The 19,614-nt window shown below is 51.5% G+C and overlaps 7 protein-coding genes across 7 annotated transcripts; 2 read left to right on the forward strand and 5 right to left on the reverse strand.

The window, feature by feature from the left end:
• Window positions 1–612: 612 nt before the first annotated feature.
• Window positions 613–1,271, forward strand: N7496_011238 (uncharacterized protein; the record flags this gene model as incomplete). Its single annotated transcript, XM_056704151.1, has 5 exons — window positions 613–633; window positions 690–758; window positions 821–886; window positions 949–1,072; window positions 1,141–1,271. The coding sequence occupies 5 exons, from the start codon at window positions 613–615 to the stop codon at window positions 1,269–1,271; spliced, it is 411 nt and encodes a 136-aa protein (XP_056550111.1).
• Window positions 1,272–2,692: 1,421 nt separating this feature from the next.
• On the reverse strand, window positions 2,693–4,346 carry N7496_011239 (putative cyclin-dependent protein kinase complex component; the record flags this gene model as incomplete). Its single annotated transcript, XM_056704152.1, has 2 exons — window positions 2,693–2,974; window positions 3,051–4,346. The coding sequence occupies 2 exons, from the start codon at window positions 4,344–4,346 to the stop codon at window positions 2,693–2,695; spliced, it is 1,578 nt and encodes a 525-aa protein (XP_056550112.1).
• A 1,989-nt stretch (window positions 4,347–6,335) lies between these two features.
• Window positions 6,336–7,006, reverse strand: pre3 (proteasome core particle subunit beta 1; the record flags this gene model as incomplete). The annotated part of the gene is made up of 2 exons (XM_056704153.1): window positions 6,336–6,660; window positions 6,732–7,006. The coding sequence occupies 2 exons, from the start codon at window positions 7,004–7,006 to the stop codon at window positions 6,336–6,338; spliced, it is 600 nt and encodes a 199-aa protein (XP_056550113.1).
• A 681-nt stretch (window positions 7,007–7,687) lies between these two features.
• N7496_011241 (alpha/beta hydrolase) lies at window positions 7,688–8,795 on the forward strand (the record flags this gene model as incomplete). The annotated part of the gene is made up of 4 exons (XM_056704154.1): window positions 7,688–7,827; window positions 7,897–8,409; window positions 8,465–8,590; window positions 8,642–8,795. The coding sequence occupies 4 exons, from the start codon at window positions 7,688–7,690 to the stop codon at window positions 8,793–8,795; spliced, it is 933 nt and encodes a 310-aa protein (XP_056550114.1).
• Window positions 8,796–10,141: 1,346 nt separating this feature from the next.
• On the reverse strand, window positions 10,142–13,600 carry N7496_011242 (putative NF-X1 finger transcription factor; the record flags this gene model as incomplete). Its single annotated transcript, XM_056704155.1, has 1 exon — window positions 10,142–13,600. The coding sequence occupies one exon, from the start codon at window positions 13,598–13,600 to the stop codon at window positions 10,142–10,144; it is 3,459 nt and encodes a 1,152-aa protein (XP_056550115.1).
• Window positions 13,601–14,605: 1,005 nt separating this feature from the next.
• On the reverse strand, window positions 14,606–16,545 carry N7496_011243 (LYAR-type C2HC zinc finger protein; the record flags this gene model as incomplete). The annotated part of the gene is made up of 3 exons (XM_056704156.1): window positions 14,606–16,105; window positions 16,301–16,423; window positions 16,525–16,545. The coding sequence occupies 3 exons, from the start codon at window positions 16,543–16,545 to the stop codon at window positions 14,606–14,608; spliced, it is 1,644 nt and encodes a 547-aa protein (XP_056550116.1).
• A 1,920-nt stretch (window positions 16,546–18,465) lies between these two features.
• Window positions 18,466–19,335, reverse strand: N7496_011244 (flavin-linked sulfhydryl oxidase ERV2; the record flags this gene model as incomplete). The annotated part of the gene is made up of 3 exons (XM_056704157.1): window positions 18,466–18,778; window positions 18,882–19,010; window positions 19,115–19,335. The coding sequence occupies 3 exons, from the start codon at window positions 19,333–19,335 to the stop codon at window positions 18,466–18,468; spliced, it is 663 nt and encodes a 220-aa protein (XP_056550117.1).
• Window positions 19,336–19,614: the final 279 nt, after the last annotated feature.

Below are 19,614 nucleotides of genomic sequence, written 5' to 3' on the forward strand. Positions count from 1 at the left end.
GTGCTTGATATAGCTCTCGGTAGTCATTGGAAGATAGAACTCTTTGTTTATTCTTTGCACGGAAGTTGTTGCAAAATCCTGTCCTTGTAGACCCATGTCCAACTCCTCATCGACAATTGTGACATTGATTCTATCAAATGTCAAGTAGGCATTACTAGGGCTTCTATCATAACGTATGCTGCTAATGTAACGATGTGATCGAATTTGCGATGTGTGATTACAACCCGTCTGATGAGATATATTTTCCGTCGCATAATTCCTTTCCTTTGCACACACTCGGCGACAGATGGTTAAGTGTATGGGTGCCACTACCTCGAATTGAAACTTTTCATTATTTTACGGACTTGAATACAGAAATTCACCGTTCGAAAACCTCGAAGCATCTACACAATGTTATCAATCACAACCTTAAGGAGAGTATCTACGGGCGGGCATCTTATCCGCTTTTTCTTTGTTACAAAACACCCACCGATTCAACCAATCAAATCAACTGTTCCCAATTTCCACCCGTTCTCACAATACCCGTAAATTACCACAGTCATCCCTCGAATCCCTTCAGCCTGAAATCCATAGCAGCCACAGCATCAATAACAACCATCCAACCCAATCAATATGCCCCGAGTCGCCGACCACGTAAGTCCAACCATGAAGAATCACCCCATCAAGAATTAAAAGCATAATATCCCCAGATGGCATGGAAATGGTACACCAGCTTCAAATCCAAGGAAGACCTCAATCTCCCAGCACTCACCCTCGAGGTACAGTAAACACACCAATCCTCAAAGACAATTAATATAAAAAAGTGGCTAATCCATTGCAGCCGGACGGCCTGTACCGAATCCACTGCAACGAACTATTCTGCCGCGTCCCGAACTGTCCCAAGATAGTCAGTGCCCCTTCCAACCCCCTCCTCGCAAACCAGAACTAGTTCTAAAATGGTTCTCATAGACTCCCTCCGACACTTTGAATAACCTGCGCAAGCACTACGCGCATAGACATCCCGAGATAAAGTTGACTGGGAACTCGAAGCGTGGGGGACGCCCCACTCTTGCCGAGGAACATGCCGCAATTGGTATGTATTTTTACTAGTAAAGGGACTTGTTTTACTAGTAAGTTTTGCGAAGTTAACGCATTGTGTAGACTTCCACAAGGCGCTTTATAATGATCATTTTGCCACGCCGGGTATGACGGCCGCTGTGCCTATTAAGATTGAGGATTCGGATTCGGATTTGGATACTATCAAGGGCGAAGATATTCCGTGGGATTCGTGAGAGATTGGGGAGTTGTTGTGGGTGGTGTTTGTGGTGTGGCGGCATGGGAAGCTTCAAAAACAGGAAGCGGAATTTTATACATGAGCGCAAACAGTCAAGTAACACCCAACGCAGCGCTTAAAGGATACCGATCAACCTGCCTATTATTGCAATTCTGATCATCTTATCATCTATGCACTTGAGACGTGTGGATTGTGACTTCTCCATGCCCACCACGATCGTCATCCACTTCGAGTATTGATATCGAAAATATCATTTATATACATCTTATCTGGTAATTCTCCGCAGAATTTCTCATAGTGATCAATGATCCATCCACAATCGGGGTCTGGGTAAGTAACCTCGGACTCGAAGTTAGGCTAATGCATCCAGACGTGACCATGAGGGGTATGCAAAGTCCGGATACGATCGTAACTGACCTCGTGATTGAAAGAAAAAGGAATTTGGAAAGACGTATGTATTCGAGATTTCATCATTTACCGATCGAGCATCAAGAAGGAAGTGGCATGGCAAGCCAATCGAGTCCTGCTCATTAAGCCCTTCTCAATGCCCTCTATCATCCACCATGTAAGTTCTATACCCAGGGCCATCTCCCGCATTCTACAATCCAATCTTCCCAAATCAAGCGCAACAATGCTCAATCACTACATCCTCAATCACCATCTACACCCTCCTCTACAAACACCCCCAAGAGAAATCCAGATGGAAAGAGTAATATGAGATAGACAAAAAGTCCTACCTAAACCCAATCCCACCAGCACCGCTAGAAAAACAAGCCAAAAAGAAGAAGAAAAATCAACGCAAATGCAGCCCCATCGCTGGCAAAAGACTTAAAAAGGGGCCAGATAAAGGCAAAAAGAGAAAGCGCCCTCAACACCAAACCATGTCGATCGCAACAGAGAACAACGGGCAATAAGATGGAGAGAGAAAATAGAAAACAGCGAAGAAAAAGGGGGAGAGACGAGTCAGAAACACACGAAGAAAGCCCGACCTAGAAGTAGCCCATAGATGGTGTAATGTATGAAATCTTGCAGATGGGGAATAGCAGAGAACAAGAAAGAGGAGGAGGGGCAAGGGAGAAAAAAGAAAAGAAACCATGGATGTAAAACCCAGCCAGCGTGAACACGCCGACAAAACCAAATCTATGCAGGTCGTGACGTATAAATGCGCGACGCAAATCGCATATTCGAAGAGTCCGGGATAAGAAAGATACGGCGCCGTTGCGGGGGAAGTCATAAGAGGAGTGTTTCCGAAATGGCGGGTGAAACAAACGCTCAGCGTTCGAAAATATAGAGGTTGTAAAATATGCTAGTCATATGGATGACGGGGATGAGTTGGAACGAGGTATACCGGCATTCGGTGAGCGAATCCGCAGCACCCCTAGTCAGCTGCTCATGTTGGGGCGGTTATGCATGCAGGGATCAAGGTGGAGTCGGAGTCTGACCGAAGTCCGGTTGGTCCCGGCGCTTGTCGCGGGATCGCATGTACATGGCATCGGCGGCAGAATCCGATGCGGGATTGATGGCTCGTGGTATGGATTGCTGTTTCTGTTGCTGCTGGGCAACAATTTCACGTGCGTAGAACTCAACCAGCATGGTTCCGTAGGACTCTAGTTCCTCTACTGGAATGGCGAGTCGGAAGTCATTGAGCATGAGGAACTGAAGCTCGAGATGGTTCAGTTCCACCAAAGGAAGGCCGCCAACCTATATGCAAGACAATATGGTGAGCTAGGGTTGTCCAATTTGGCGAAAGAATGCGTGAGTGGGGTGAAGGGCATACCTTTGCATATCGTGAATTGGTGTAAAAGACATCGGAGAAGAATTTGCTCGCACAGGTCACGCCCGCGATGACCAATCGATGGATATTAAAACTATCAACGACAAAGAAGTGGGAGAGGTTGTCATCTTCACCCTGAGGGTACAGGGCTGGTGAGATGGTGGAGTTGGGACTCGGGTCCTGGCCCGTCATGCGCGTCGACGATGGTGGCGTTACCATGGAAGAATCCTGATCCCGATGCCGTGAATCTGTCCTGAGTGACTCGGTAGATGTCGAGCTGGATAGGTCACCGGGAGTGGAGGTATAACGATGTTGTCCGTGGCCCAGTTGGTCTCGGTTGACCAGCTCCGTCATGCGGTCAAAGTAGACCAGCAAGCTGAGGAATACCTCGTATGTGGTTGGACAGTATTTATGGATGCGAGTAAGGTAGCTCAGGATGGTGATGCTTGGCACGTTCTTACCGTGAAAAGCAAGGACACTAGTGGCCTGTGGGCTGAGGTTGTTGGTTCCGTCCGGAGGAGGGATGTGGCGATGAACATGTTCATGGTGCATGTCGTTGGTAGTGGTGATCTTGGTTAGGAGACCCGCGACCATCTCAATGATATCCGTGACGGGCATCGAGCTAATCTCAAACTGCCGGGGTTGGGATCCATGGCCATGGAGGTGGGATCGATGTGACTGGTGCAGGAATTCTTCACTGGCCAGACTCTGGATGTGAGACAAGCTGCGGACCCGGATGCGACTGGGAGAGTTTGCTTCGGAACCACCTAGTGATTGCATGGATCGGAAGGTGGGTTGTAATCGCGGAGAATCGGGGGAGGCTTGAGGATGAGGGTTTGGAGCAGAAGTTATGGAATCGGCAGTCGCAGCATGGTGGTGGTGGCCCATCTGTTGGTGGTGAGGATACTGAGGAGTGTGCGAGTTGGAGTGGGAGGGATGGTCGGGCGGAATGCCATAGTGGGAGTGTGAGGTCATCGATGGCGGGGGACGGTGAGAGGGAGTATTGGAGGGAGTCGATCTCGAGGAGGGTAAGGAAGGAGTCTGAGAATTGATGTAGGCGGGGAGGACATCGTTTGGCAAAGCGGGAAGCCGAGTAGAGCCCGAGCCAGCAGGCGGGGCGGTGGTCGAGGTGGGGGTGCTGTTGACGGAGGAGGATCTCGATCTGGAGTGGACGTCCACCGGGGCTGACTGGGCCGACTGAGTGCGCGAGTAGACCGAGTCCGAGTTCAGCGCACCTCCCAGCATCGTGTAATGGCGGTCGATCTGGTTCGACGGCAGGTTGAGAAGAACGGAGCCCATACCAAGCCACTTGCGGCGCGTTGAGAGAGCTTGCGGTTTCTAGGTTCTGGGTTGCGCCGTCAGCAAGGGAGAGAGGCATTGGACGGGGGGGAGTCCAGGATGGAAATGACGAGATGGAGGGGAGGGGGAGGAGGAAAAGAAGAAGAAGAGGAGAAAGAAGGGAAAAAGATAAGGTCAGAGGCTCGAGAGACGAAAGAGGGGGAGAAAAGGTTGTTTGGCTTTACATTCGATGACGATGGGCCCTTGGGTCTGGGCCGGTGGTTGAGGGCCAGAACGCGAGAATCCAGAACGAAAGGTTGGGGGAGGAGAGGAGAAGGAAAGAGAGGTGGGTAATTACCAGGATCGAGTGATGGATGCCATTGTATGGGTCTGGTAAAGGTGAAGAAGAAACCAAAGCGAAAGAGAGAGGAAGGAGGTCGAAGGAGAGGCCAGGAGAGGGCGAGAGGCAGAGAGTTGGTTCCACGGTGAAGTCAGTCGACAGTGGAGATGGACTGGAGTAAGTATGAGTATGGACTAAAAGGGGGAAGGAATTCTAATTTCAACCGGTCGCGTCTTTGGATAGATCTGTTCTATGGGATCTTACAGAGTACTGTGGCTATCAGAAGCCAAGCTATGGATAATAGCAGGGATGTCGGAGGAGAGAGGCTCGCAACGAGGAGTGTTCGGATACAAGATGCTACTCTCTACGATGATGATTATAGCTTTTATGACGAGTTTTAAACTCCTAATAACCGTCGTACCTACCGTACCTACTGATTTAGTTACTTAGAATAATTAGTACATAGTTGATTCCTCTCTAAAAAAAAAAAAGCAAGTCCCTACAAGCAGGTAACAAGGTAACCAGTCTTATCGCCACGAAAGGACGGTGTGGGAAGTCTTTTGAACGAGTCTTTTTTCTCTGAATTTCTTACTTTCCTAAGTTAAGTTAGTCCCATTTTCTCATCCTTTGCGTTTGTCACTATAGTAGTCACTAACTACTTTGTCCAAGTTACTAGTTGGATGATATCGGGCGAATGACAGCCCGATCTGCACCCGCGTGGTGACGCCGCCGCTGGTGATTCCAGCGGACGCCAGCGGGTGATTCCGCGGGGGGAAGACCGAGTGGAGTTACTCGTTGGAAAGAGTTGAAACTTGAGAGATCATAGATCCCTAGGGGAGGGGAAATTGGAATTGAATTTAACATGTACTAAACCTGGTAGATTAATCCCCGGGTCAGATCTATCAGCCGGTAGTACGGAGTCTACATCCCGTATATACTTAACTACGGCACATCTCTAGCTAGTGACCTGCTTGCCGAGAGGGTCTTCAAGACCCTGACAGATCCGAATATAGTCGTATATACTCTTTGGACACAAGTACATATCCTTGGAGGTAACATCGTTGTATACAAAGACCCGACCTTATACTATCACACTTCCTCCACTCTATTCTACACTTAGTCTCCATCTTGACGGCATTTATTATTCCCTTTATTAACTACAGGGCAAATAACCTGCAACATACCCTGGCACTTCTCCTCGCCATGATGTAATCGACCGGGGTATACCTATAGTTATCCATTCCACCAGCTTGGATCTTCCTCGGCTGTTTCCTGCTTCTCTACAATGCCATTCTCCAATTACTACTTGCTAGGGTCATATTCCATTCACCATTATCCGTTCATCCGGATCATCCTTTCCATTGTACACCTCCGAAACTATCCTACCTTCTCACCGGCACCACGGAATAGGTCCATTCTGACTACCCAAGCCCCCGGAAACTCCCATGTCAAGCCCTACCTAAGCGCTCACGCATATGACAGGCTCAACCCCCTAGGTTCCTCAAGAATTAACACAATCCCCGTACAAACACGAAAAAAAAAAAGCCACATTGCCTCCTGCCGACCACCGAGGCTGAGGTTTGATCATCAAGGATATTTCATTCCATTTGCTTATTCGGAAGAACTACCCCAAAGAAAAAAGACACATGCTATTAGTACATGAGAGAGATTTAATTCGTCACGCCGGGTCCAGTGTAGTTGGTGTCCGGCAGGTACAAGTGCCGCACAGCGCCCTTTTTGGTCAGCACCACCATACGGATGACACCACCCGAGCTACCATCCCACTTGATAGCCTCCTGCAGAGAACTGCGCACAAAGTTGATTCCCTCTTCCTCGGTCATGTTCTCTTTCCAGTGCGCATCGGTATAACCGTAGATGTAGGTCGATCCTGAACCGCCGATCGCGAACGATTGTTTGTGAAGGGATCCGCCCAGCGGAATCGAGTATACCTGGCCGCCGTGACGAGGGTCGTATCCGGCAATGATGATGCCCGCACTAGAAGAGTCAGGGTTAGCCACATCCCAGACACCGGAGACAAGACAAAGAAGGCGAAGGAGAGAACCAACCTGAGAGCATCCTTGTTCTCATAGCATAGCTCCTGGAAGAGCGAGGCAGCCACCTGTGTGCTGGGGGCCTCGTTGTTGACTACGCCGTACATGTTGAGGTGATAAGAAACGATGTCGGCCACGGCCTGAGTGTCCGCTGCTGAGCCCGAGCGACAGCACCAGATGGTGTCGTGCACTTGTGTCAATTTGTCGGTGACTCGGTTGGCAATGTAGGCTCCGGTGGTGGTCCGGCTGTCGGCGCCGAGGATGACACCGTCCTTGAAGTTGATGGCCATGCTGTTATCCGATTAGAAGGTGTTCGTCGAGAGGAGGAAGACCGTCGAGCTCCGGGCATACTCACATCGAAGTTCCGAGGCTAGCAAAGTAGAAAGTCAGCGGCTGATCCAAAGAGATAAAGACAATGGCATGTTTATCCAAAGAACTTACTTGACTTCTCCACTCTTCAAGTGCTGCATATCGACGTGGATGCCATCTGGTCGATGGATGTTAGCTTCCCTCTTGCGGGCGATGACGAATAGCTCGGGTCTAACCTTCACCCAGGACTCCCTGCACACCGTGTTGGCTGACCATGTTGGCTAGTATCAATGAAAAGAACAGAGGCAGAAATAAAGAAGCTCGGGAAACAGAGGTAGATTGAGAGAGGGGGAAAGTAGATGAATTAGAGCTGGGGGGGATGTGCTCACGAAGCTGTCAGGAAGGCAGAAGCTCAACGCGTCCAGCTCGGGCGGTGAGGGCCCAGCGGCCAGGCTGATAGGGCCAGTTGGGTTTATCGCCAGCCCCCCGCGAGTCTCCTGAAACATCAACATCTCCTCTGGGGGAACTTGCTTTTTGCGCTTATCCATTTGATCAATCCAAATCACAACCATTGAAACAAGCATCCAAACAACCGAATCAACCCCGTTCTACCCTTACAACATCTCCTACCCCCATATTTCCCCAACAAACCACACGTCATCATGTCCGACTCCCCTCCGCCTCCCTCATCATGGAGCATCGGCAACATGACCAACAGCGCTGTACAATTCCTCCGACTGCCCGTTCTAGCTTCATCCGGCCTGGCCGTCATCGCAAGTGGACTCTTATACTTTAAGCAAAAGTGCGCCTTATCCCATCAACAATCCCCATCCCCCCAAAGCCCGCCCTCGTGACTAACGCGCCAGCCTAGTGAATTGATATACCCCCGCAACGTCCCAGTCGACGCGCGCACAAACGTCCCGAGTCCCCGACAATTCGGCATAACCGACTTTGAAGATCTGCAGATTCCGACTCCGGATGGCGAATCGCTGCATGCGCTGCTCCTGCGGCCACCCAAGACTCGTTATCGGCGCAATCTGACGGTGATAATGTTCCACGGAAACGCTGGCAATATCGGGCATCGGGTCCCCATCGCCAAGGCAATTCAGGATACGTTACAATGTAATGTGTTTATGCTTGAATATCGTGGGTATGGAATGTCGACGGGTACGCCCGACGAGGCTGGTTTGAAAATCGATGCGCAGACGGGTCTGGATTATCTGCGGCAACGGGTTGAGACGAGGGATGACAAGTTTGTTGTTTATGGGCAGAGTCTGGGTGGTGCGGTTTCTATCAATCTTGTCGCGACCAATCAAGAACATGGTGATATTGGGGGGTTGATCTTGGAGAATACCTTTTTGAGTATTCGCAAGTTGATTCCTAGGTTGGTCTCACTCGTGGTTTGCCGAGTCAAAGGAGATTGCTAACGCGCATGGCAGTATATTCCCGCCAGCACGGTACCTGGCTCGCTTGTGCCATCAGTACTGGACAAGCGAGGACGTGCTACCAAAGATCTCCAAGGTGCCGATCCTCTTCCTGAGTGGATTGAAAGATGAGCTTGTACCGTAAGTACTCCTACAAACCTGGTGCTTGATTACAAAACTAACGCCTTCCAGTCCATCCAATATGACCCAACTATTCGCCGTGTGCAAGTCAGAAACCAAGATCTGGCGCACGCTACCAAATGGAGGCCACAACGACTCCGTGGCTGAACCGGGCTACTTTGAACATATCCACTCCTTCATTATGGAGGAAGTTATGAGCGAGTAGACAGCGAGAAAACCGGCTCTTTTCTAGCCTCGTTCCCTCACCTTCATCAATGATACCCACATTTTGCCAACGACAGAAATTCTTCTACCGTTACTTGATCGGCTGGTCCTGGCCCACTCAAATCCCACAGCCTACCTACACACGACCAAGCCCCCCAAATATCTTTGAGCCAATATCACCACCCATCCCCAGTTTACCTTATCCCCCACAGCGCGGGGGAACTGTACCGGCGTCATTATCCCTGGAATACGAGCGACTCGTTTTGTGACATATGGAGTTGGTACTTTTGTTTCTAATACTGCTTTTACCGCTGCTCTGACTGTTTCTATGCGTGGGAGGGATATCACTTGTTTCGGATTCATTATTCTCTGTATTTCAAATAGCGAGGGAAGACGATTTTCCTTCGTTATGCATGTATCATTTTGACTCTTACTGTTCAGTCAATGGCATATTTCATTTACGCTGAATCCCAAGCTTCGTGGAGGTAGGGCATTCTCCAATCCAGATGAGGTTGAGTGTAGCATCAAGACTGAAAATGTCCAGGAGATAACCTATGAAATGGGCTTGACATTATTTCATCTTACTTTTGACTCTACACGAATCACCTAGATACCACCTTTCATTGGGGAAGATCCAGCATGTCAGACGCTCTGTGGTTCGTATATCCATTACCCCCAAGAAAAAATCATTTCGTGCAATTCCGCTGACTCAACCGATCTCGCAGGAGGCTTCGCTGGCGCACAGGTCATCTATAACTCCACTACCAAGCTTTGGGCGTGCTGCGCCTATAACGGTGGACAGCCGGACTGTTCTGTCGGTGCTGGCGTCGGAGTCATTCTTGTTGCTGTGGCGTTCAGTCTTGTTATCTTCAGACGGCGCCGGCAATCATCCGTGAACAAACTACATCCATTTGATGATGGACCGCCCCAGCGACCCACAGTGAGTGAGGGAGCAAGTAAGGCGATAAAGCACGAGTTGTATACTAGATCTACGTTATACGAGTTGCCTCCAAACGGAAGAATCTAATGCCATATCTCTGAAGTTGTATTCTAGCTTCATCTCTCAAGTCTGTATCAAACGGCGGGTTAGATTCCTGTTTGATCTCTAATTATTTTTCAAAGATCTTGATTTTTTTTATGCGATTTCAAATTGATCATCTAACTTATAGGCCTCCAAAAGAAAGCAACATAAAAGCGCAGTCCCACAACCAAAGTGGATACCGCAAGGTTTAGCCCCCGAGGTCCTCACGCTACCTAACTTGGGGATATCATATGCAATCGAAAAAAAACATGAGAACAACACTTTTCTCTTCTCATAATCATGATCATGAGTCGTGAGTATACAAATCAAACGCGTTCAGTTTCACCCTCGGCAGAATCGGGGGCCGGAGTGTCATGAGTATCAGCTTCCACTGGCTGATCAACTACTTCTGGAGCACTCTCCACAGTCTCTGTCAGCGCCTCGACCGAGATTTTGTTTTGCTCTTGTTCAGCTTGCTCAGCCTGCTCTTCTTTCTCCTCAGCTTCCTCCCAGCTGTCAACGACTTCGGCTGAGGGTTGGGAACGAAGGGCCTTGCCTGCGCCAACACCAGAACGAAGGACTAAGCGCTCCTTCTTGGACGACTGGCTCGACGTATCAGGCATTTTACCCCCAGCGAGAGCAGAATAGATAGACCGGCTCTGGAAAATATTCTGAACTGGCGTAGTACTTCTGGTGCTAGCCGTGCTACTATCTGCTCCAGACTTCTTGCCCCGAGAAGCAACCTGAGCCCAGCCATCGGCGCCAGTTTGTGATTTAGCAGCGTCTCGGGCGGCCTTTGCCTCGAGTGCGGCGGCGCGTTGAGCGTCGCGTTCCTTGGTGCGTTCCCGCTCGCGGAGCTTGACGCACTCGCGCACGCTCATACCTCCGATACCGATAGATGAGCCGCTGCCCATGCCGAAGACTGGTGGTGTCCAGGTTAGCGGCTTGAGGACGAAGACATGTCGATGTGGTTCGGGGTCATGGCTTTCAGTGACGAAGCCCCAGTCTGTCGCGAGCGAGTGGGCGTAAGCTCGAAGAGTTGACTTGGCAGGCTGGAAGCGGAATGAACGGTTCGTGGTATCAGTTGCCAAAGAGTGCAGACTCGACTCGTAGGTTTGGAGGGTCGAGAGTGGAGCCGTCGAGGCAAGTTTAATATACTGATCGAGTGTCTCGGCAGAGTATGGGAGGTTAGACGCCGTGAAAGCCTGCACGGTGGTCGTCTTGTCGATGTCAACGCCGAGCGCAGATGCCAGAGAACGGTTCCGCTCTAGACGGGAGCACTCGTCATCGCACGTCAATGGGGTAAGCGATGGCAAACGCTCTGGCTGCTGAAGCTGGCCCTTGGAGGTAACGGCTTTAGCAGCACCACAGCGTCTCTCCTGACGCAGCCGCCCACAGCTACATGTTACTGTAAGCGTGGATGAGCAAGGCGTCTTCTCTGGGCACGGGTATGGAGCATGGCACTGGTCGGCGCAAGGATGGCCACACAGCGTCTTGGTCTTTCCACATGCCTGCTGGCAAGGCTTATCCGCGTCTTCGCATTCACCCGGTCGATGGCAATCCTTTTTACAATAATGGGAACCACACTTCAAAAGGGCGCCACAAACCTGACCACAACGTACGTCTGTGAGCCAGCAGGGTACATTTTTCGTCACCCGCTTGCCACACAGACATTCCTTCTCAGTCAGGAACGGACACTTGGGACAATTCTCCTCATCCGTGTGACAGTTATGCGCAGTCTGCGGATGTCCACACGTTTTGGGGCGTCCACAGGGGAACGAGCACGAAGGCGGCTTTGTGCCACATGGCTGCGGTGGATACAAAATGGATCGTCCGCAGTTGCAAGAGACCTCCTCGAAGATTGCTTCTCGGCAGGTATTACAGGCGCCCTTGTGGCAGAGCTCCGGGCATGTATGTCGTCCGCATTTCAGCAGTCGACCACAGATCCGGGTGCAAATGTGCTCTGCCTCGATATCCTCGTCGGTAGGGCGAAGATGAGACTTAAGCTTTCGGCGGAAAGCCTGTCGTTCAAGGGCCTTTTGTTCTCCAGGGCAGCATCGCTCGGTACAAGCGTGACGGCCACAGTGCAACGTGGTCTTGCACTGGCGGAAGCATTGGGGATGGTTGATATCGCCTTGGTGACAGATACTCATGGCGCTGTTGCGTCCACATTGGCACGCAACAGGGACACGACGCCTGCATGTTCCGCAAGGGCCCGTGTGACAAATCTGATCACAAGAATGACCACAACGAAGCATCTTGCCACATGGCTCCAGGCAATTCGGAATAGGATCCTCGCAAGAGGTACGAGAGGTGAAGCCGGGGATGTCGGTCAACTGGGTTTTACCACATGGGCAACGGGTGACACTGTCTGGCGACTTGGGGCAGTGAGCAGGATGGGAATCCTGGGGATGGCAAGCCTTCTTGCAAGAATGCAAACCACAGTCGAAAGGACGATCGCAAACATCGTTGCAACCGAAGCATCCCGTCCACTCTTCCTCCGATCCATCATCGCGAATCATCTTACTATCCAGCTCTTCGTCCCTTGAGCTGCAAAGCATTTCAGTCTGCACCTTGCCACAGTAGCAACGAGCCTCGATCTTAACTTCACAAGCACCACACAAGCCCTCATGGCAGGGCAGAGAGCAAGTATGTTCGCCGCAAGGTAGAAGGTCTCCACAAATCTCACCACAGCTCCATCCACGCTCGTAATCAGTGTCTTGACACCGCTTGGTTGACGAATTCCGACCACAGAAACAGTCTTGAGTTGGACCCATTGCAGTACATGGCGCACAAGGCCCAGCATGACAGGTAGCGTCGCATGGATGCGGGCAACCCTTGCGAGGCCGTGAACATGTCTGTCCACAAGAGTGCGGAGGTAAGCCAGGTAATGGTCTCGGGTCAACCTCCTTCTCACACCAACAGCTGTAAGTAGACGGGAATACCTCATGAGAGAGGTTACAACCGGGACAACGCCAGGCCTTGGGAGCCGAGGAGGTTGCACCTTCTTGTGTCTGACGATTCTGGGCGGCAGCCGCGCCCTCATTCGTGGACCACTTCTTGATACAGCTCAAATGGAAGACGGTCCAGCACAGTTCACAAGCCCAGACCTTTGATCGCCGGCCGAGCTCACTAGTGCAGATGGGACATTCGTACAGGTTATGGGCAATGTCTTCATGGATACGGGTGGCGATATCATCGGCAATGGATTTGGTGGTGACCTTGGGCGGCTTTGGTGGGGCTTTTGGCTTTGCTTTCCCTTTGCCCTTTGCCTGTGGGGGAGGCTGAGTAGTTGATGGTGGCATTCCAGGTACGAAATCAGGAGCATCTGCCCGGAGGCTAGCGTCGCCATCACCATCCGGTGCATGGTCCTGGCTCTGTTCGACCGACTCTTGATCTGGTCTCGTCAAACGAGCTGCAAATCCTCGAGCCCTCATACCCCGAGACTGGGGCTGAGATATTTGCTCGCCTTGCTCCGCATTCTGAGCTTGCCCGCCTCTTCGACCTCCATTGCCACGGCCTCTCCGGGCTCCCGATCCCCGTCCTTCTTTGTTTGGCCTTCGCTGCCGAGATTGCTCTTGTTGTGTGCTCTGCTGACCAGACTCAGCAGCGCCATTCTGTTGCTGTTGCTGTTGCTGTTGCTGCACGGGGGCTACGGTCTGGTTGTTCAAAGGTTGTGTCGATCCGTTCTGTTGGACTTCGCGAGTGGCGGGGCCTCTCCCACGGCGCCTATGTCGTGGACGTGGGGCAGTTGGGGCAGCAGGAGCTGCATCTGGGCCTTGCATGGCCGGGAGTGTTGATTCAACTCGACCTGTTGCAGCTATGCTCATCCAAGCACTGATTCCTTGTGTCGAGTGGGGTTCGGAGTCTCGCGAAATGGTGTTTTGACGATTGGATTGGGGAAGTGACGTAGATGATGAAGATGAGGTATGCACGCTCAAAAGGTCGAATACCAGCAGAACAAAGCAAGAAGCTGCTACCAGAGAAGTAAAGAGAAAGTAAAGTATAAGAAAAAAAGAGCCCTGAGGGCGAGGTCGTATTTGAAACTGTCGAGATGCCTGGGAGCTTGCTGATAAAAACCTCACGGATCGGCAATATCGGGCGGAGATTAAGGCGGTGGAATGTGGCGTTCTAGACTTGAAAGACCAATCAGATTCAAGAAAATTAAAGTAAAAGCAATAGGCACAGCCCGAAAGACTCAGGCAAGAAAGGGCTCTGGCCCATGCTTACCGTTGCAGACCCGTACATAATGAGTCAGTTCGTCTACCAAATGACTCACGGGGGTCCACCGATCCACCAAGAGGTTACTTTGAGTCTTCGAGTCTTTATTGATTTCTTGAGCCGTGTCATGACTAGTCATAGGCTATCTCAGCTAGCACTAGATCACTTTCCTTCTGTCAGATTGTTTTTAGAAGAGCTCTGGAGCACGCGATGCCATCAAACTATACACACCTCGGAGTACATACTCTGCTATCTTTACAACCCTCTACGCCTACGGAGGGCAATATACCTGGCTACTCCCTTCTCATACTACTGAAATAAACCAATGGAACTCAAGTTCAAACTGCAAACCAGCAAATCATACACATTACTATCAATTTTTCATCCAAATAGTGTAGATTATATAAACAAGATGCAAAACAAAGCCCGCCAGCCAAAAAGCTTCGCAGTCAATCGCGCTATGCAAAACCCAGAGAACAAATGGCCAACAGACCCAATCCACTCTGCCACACATGATCATCCCGATCCCAAACAACCAGGGCTAGGTACTATAGCAGGGACTATAGTAATCAAACATAAACAACAATCTCCCCCCTCTCATTCCTCCTCAACCTCAAAGCCCTCCAAAGATCCTTCTCATCCTCCACCCTACGCTCCCGACTCCGTCCCCTCTCCCGATCAACATCACCCTCATCCTCGAAATCACGATGGAACCGCTTCAACGCCTTATGCACCGAGCATCCCCGCTCACTATCCCTGGACCCAACAAGACTCAAGAAATGCGCCGCCATCTCGCGCTGCAGGACATCATCCGTGCGCGCGGGAGGCTTGGACGCCCGGTAGATCGTAACCTGACGCTCACGATGCGGCGAGTGCGAGTCTGAACGGCGTCGCTCATCGCTCTGCTTCTGCCGACGACTGGGTCTGTCGCCTTCCGTTGGGTTACTGCTCTTGCGCTTGGTTTTGCGTTCCATGTGTGGATCGGACGCGTGGCGGCTGCGGTGGGACTTTTTCTTGCGGATTTCGAGAGCACCCTCGGCGCTGGAGGAGGAGCCGCGGCGGGTGCGGACTAGGGCGCGCGAGTTGTCGTTGCCGGCGCTGCTGGTGGAGACGACCGAGCCACCGCCAAACATGGAGGTGACGAGGCGTTCGGCGCGGCTCTTGATGGAAATGCCCAGGCCGGCGTCGCCGTTGCTGGTGCTTTCTTTGGACTCTTTGCCGTTGCGACGGGTGCGCTTGATCGGGGAGGAGGCGTCGTGGTAGGATGAGCGGTGGAGGTCGGGGGAGTCATCTGGGGATGGGGAACGCATCATGCGGTTCAGACCACCGGTCAGACCGGAGTGTGCGAGAATGGGGGTTCCGGCGTTGTTGATCACGCTGGATGGGGCATCCAGCATGTCAGTGTCCATGTCGGCGGGAGGGCTGGAGGGATTCTCCTGGCCGCGCTTGCGCTTCTTCTCGCTGGCGCTGGCACTGGCGCGCTTTTCTTCCTTGCGGCGCTCCTTCTTGCTCTTCTTGGGCGCGGGCGTGACGAATTCCGTAGAGACGTTGGGCACGTCGTTGGGGTACATGGATGGCGGGATAGGGTCCGCGCCATATGAGAAGCCGTTCTCTTCGTACGCGACGTCATAGTGGCCCTCGTCGTCGGTCTTGGTGTCCAATTTGGCGAGAGCAGTGCTGGGCTCAAATACAGATTTGGCATTCGCAACCATGCTCATCTGTTCCTTGGGGGTGTCCTTGGGGGCCAGAGTCACCCTGGAGGCATTGGGAGTCTCCTCAGTGACCAAGTAGTCAAACACATTGACAGGCTTGCCGCCGTTGGTCAGCGCCTCGGAGGTAGCCTTGCCTGCACCAGCGGGAGGGGGCGTAGGCGCCGGGGGCGGGGCCACTTCGGCCTTGAAATTGTCACCATCGGAACCATCCTCGACTCGGGGCTGCTTGTTGGCATTGGCGTTACCCTTGCCCTTGCCATTCTGGTTGTTCTGGCCGTTCTGCCCCTTCTTCTGGGCCTTGGTGGGCTTTTCTTTATACAAAGCGCCCTGGTATTTTTGCGCCTCGCTCATGCACGACTATAGGAAACCATCACTGTTAGCGCCTGGCTTGTATATAGAAAGGATTGAGCTAAGCGCGACAATTGCTCAGGTCTCCACATCTCTCCCAAGGCTTCAGAGATTTAGGACTCCGGCAGAGCCTGCGCCAATTGCCCACATCGCGCTAACAACATGCGCAAATGCGCAACCAAGCCAACGATCGCCATAACGTACCGTGTGTGCCCTATATTGAGTTCCCTGGAAATGGACCATACAATCGATACAAGTAAACGACGCGCCGCGGCACTGGTTGCGATGGGGGTCGAGTTTCTTCTTAGTGAAGATATCACCGCATGCCTATCAGAGACTCGGGTTAGCCATGATCCATATCCATAACGTAGAACTCTTCCGCAACGCGCGGCTCAAACCCCCGACAGCGAGGGAGGCTTCCTACTCACCTCACACTGGAAAGACACCATCTTGACAGCGAATAATCACACCACTGGGTATAAAACGACGCGGCGATACAGTATTCAAGACCAAAGTGCGAGTCTATGCGACACGCAATGAAGTAATAGAAAGCGCGACAATTGCGACAAGCAGAGAGCGTAAGGTTATGGCGTCAAAAAAGGAACCGGCGTGGGGGTTTGAAGGAAGAACGGGAAGAAAGTCTGAAGGTGGAAAGATGTGCGGGCACAACAAAGTTATCCCTTGCGGATTTAGTCTCTTCGTACTGTCTGCACGGATTGCGCCGAGTTTCCAATGTCAAGTCAAAGTGACCTTTTCCTCGTTTTCCACTTTTTCTTTTTTTTTTTTTGCGCGTCGAAAATTGGAAAGGCGCGTGAGGGGACGCTAGACTGAATCTAGTAAGCGCTAGTCTTGATTAGGAAGGGTTATTGTGGTGGAGTCAAGTATATACATACAGTAGTCCTTAGTAGTTCGCCAGTCTGGATACTTTGAAAAGTAAGGATGCAGAAGTGGAGAGAAGAATTGTAAAGAAGACTGGAAAGGGCTGAATCGAAGAAAAGAAAAGAATAATACGAAACGCAGGAATAAGCAGCCCCTGACTGGGTTTCTTGTACTATCCTGTTTCATCGTCGCGCCCGAACGCGACTGCGCGACACTCGTAACCAGGATTAGAATTGAGATACATCACAAAGTACGGAGTACACAATCTAACACTCAGCACAATAGAACTATCTATGGGTATCCTCAAAGTATACTCTCCTAGTCCTATCTCGTAAACCCGTGTATCCTGTATCCTTCCCCTGCCCCTCCCCGACAGGACGATCCCCGCGATCGTGATCTGTGCCGCTCACTGCTGACTGGCCCCAAGACTAACAGTCTGTCAGGAGACTCTCCTCCTTTCATTTGTTATCAGCTGAAAGCGAAAAATGGCCCCCCGCCTTTATTTTTGGCCAAACTTAAATCGAGAGAGATGGAAAGCTCAGACCATAGATCCTAGATCCTGGTTAAAAGGATATCGCATTATCTTGGCTATAGTGCTGATTCCAATCTACCCTAAATATACTACGTACTTCGTAAACATTCCATAGTCTGCGCATCCATCGTTCGTATTATTTATGGCCGATAGGAGGAGTTTCCCTTTCCTATGTGTCGTCATGGGCCTACGCATTGCGCCCACTATCGCACTAGTGTGGGTTTCTCTTGTATCACGAGGATACGACATGGCAACATGACGCCGCCGCTAGTCTAGGGCCGACGATCAAAATACTGTATTTCTGCGGGATGGCGCTGCCTAGTGTATGACGGCAGTGTCGCCAGGAGTGTACCATATGGTAGTATCGTCGGCATCGAGATACCCTTCGACATCTCCAAGTGAAGGTCTGGCAAGCTAGACGAAGGATAGAAACTCGCACTACTGGGCAGGTCATGCGCAACGCAACTATAGCCTAGGATCACCGGACAGTGATTGATCCTGGATCTGCGATATCGTTCGGGTCATGCTACCGGGACGCGATGATCGACAGTCCTAATCCCTGTCCTCGCAAGTGCATCCTTTAAAACCCGGCAAAACAGAATGGAGAGGTAGAAGGATGCTTGGTAGCCGATGCAGTACGGGGATGGCTCGCGCCGCTCGGGCTCGGGTTGGTCTGCAGAAGATGTGCGCCACGCGCGCATTGGGTATATAGGGGAATCTATCAAAAAGTACTGTACATAGAGACCAGCTCCAACGGATGTTCTAGCGAGTGGATATGAAAATGAAAAACGCCGTGCAGTGCAACGAGAACGGGGGTTTGGATTGCGGGGACTCGAGAAGGGAGTCCTGTTAACCGCGCGTAGTCCTAAATCGCACAAACATTATGTTAGCCAACTAGCACGTAAATACCCGTCGAGAAACAAAAGAAAGGCTAGCATAGCCTTGTCCGCGGGTCAACTCACTCTTCTTTCGAGATCTCCACCGCCAGGTGATCATGCAGATCAGCCGGATCCTGCTTCCCATCGCCCCGGCTCGTTGCCGAGTGTCCCTCCTTACTCTTACTTTCCTCACCACCTTTCTCCGCATTCTCATCTTCGGCACAGCCGCAGTCGTAGAATGCGCCAAGATTGGTGCAATCGAATTCCGGTTTTTCGAGCATCGCATTGACCTCGTTGTGGATGAAACAGGCCCATCCGGCCGCGGCTTTGCGCGATGATACCTGGGGCGGGTATTTGTTCAAGTGTTGTTGGAAATGCTCCGCGCATTCACCACTGTCTCACTATTAGCTTAATTGTATGTTGCGCGGGGGGAAGAAGTCTCGGAAGGGACGGGCGAGTTGCAAGATGGAAGAAAAGAGCGGATTCGATGCCGTACCAAGGATATAGTCGCGCGAAAAGGAAAATGTAAGAGCGCAGCGCTTCTTGCTGGTCTTCCGTAGGCTTCTCGGGGAATCGCGCCATGACAGTATGAAAGTATTTCCAGGTTGCACGGCCTAGTTCCGCTCTAAAGAACAGCGAACGCAATGCGCCATGATCAGCATATGCACCTTCAAATTGAAAAAAATCGAGCTCGAGTACGAGCGCGTTGCTTCTGCAAGGATTCCTTACTTGGCCGTGGCATTGCCCAATTTCGGCATTACTACCGCCCCTTTCAGTGTATCCTCCTGAATGGTGATCCCGGACGCGGGCGCCGCACCGTGGGATATGTGCCCGGGGGCTCGGACGGCGGGGCTAGGAGGGCCCTGTGGGCGGATGAAGAGGAAGAAGACCAGGCATATCGAGATCACGGCGCTGATGGCGATGCGCCGTGTCATTTGCCGGTTAGCCATGTCGGCGGCGTGGCGAGGCGAGGACGTGATCTGAGGCCAAGCGGTTCGTGTGGAAGGTACACCTGAAACAAGCAGGAAAAGCAGGATCTTTTCGGATTAGAAGATGCAGCCGATATTCGTTTGGAATGTGAGAATTGAGCGAGACAATTGGTGTGGTAGGAGTTGAAGCTCCCTGAAGGGGGGGAAATCTACGTGTCGTATGGTGGCCGGACCGGAGGGAGCTTAGTCATGGATGGGCTGGTCGCTGACGTTTTTGGGGGTCGATTTATTTTCTCGTTG

Source organism: Penicillium cataractarum (assembly GCF_028827025.1).
Source record: "Penicillium cataractarum strain IBT 29864 chromosome Unknown utg000009l, whole genome shotgun sequence".
In the NCBI taxonomy this organism is placed as follows: domain Eukaryota; kingdom Fungi; phylum Ascomycota; class Eurotiomycetes; order Eurotiales; family Aspergillaceae; genus Penicillium; species Penicillium cataractarum.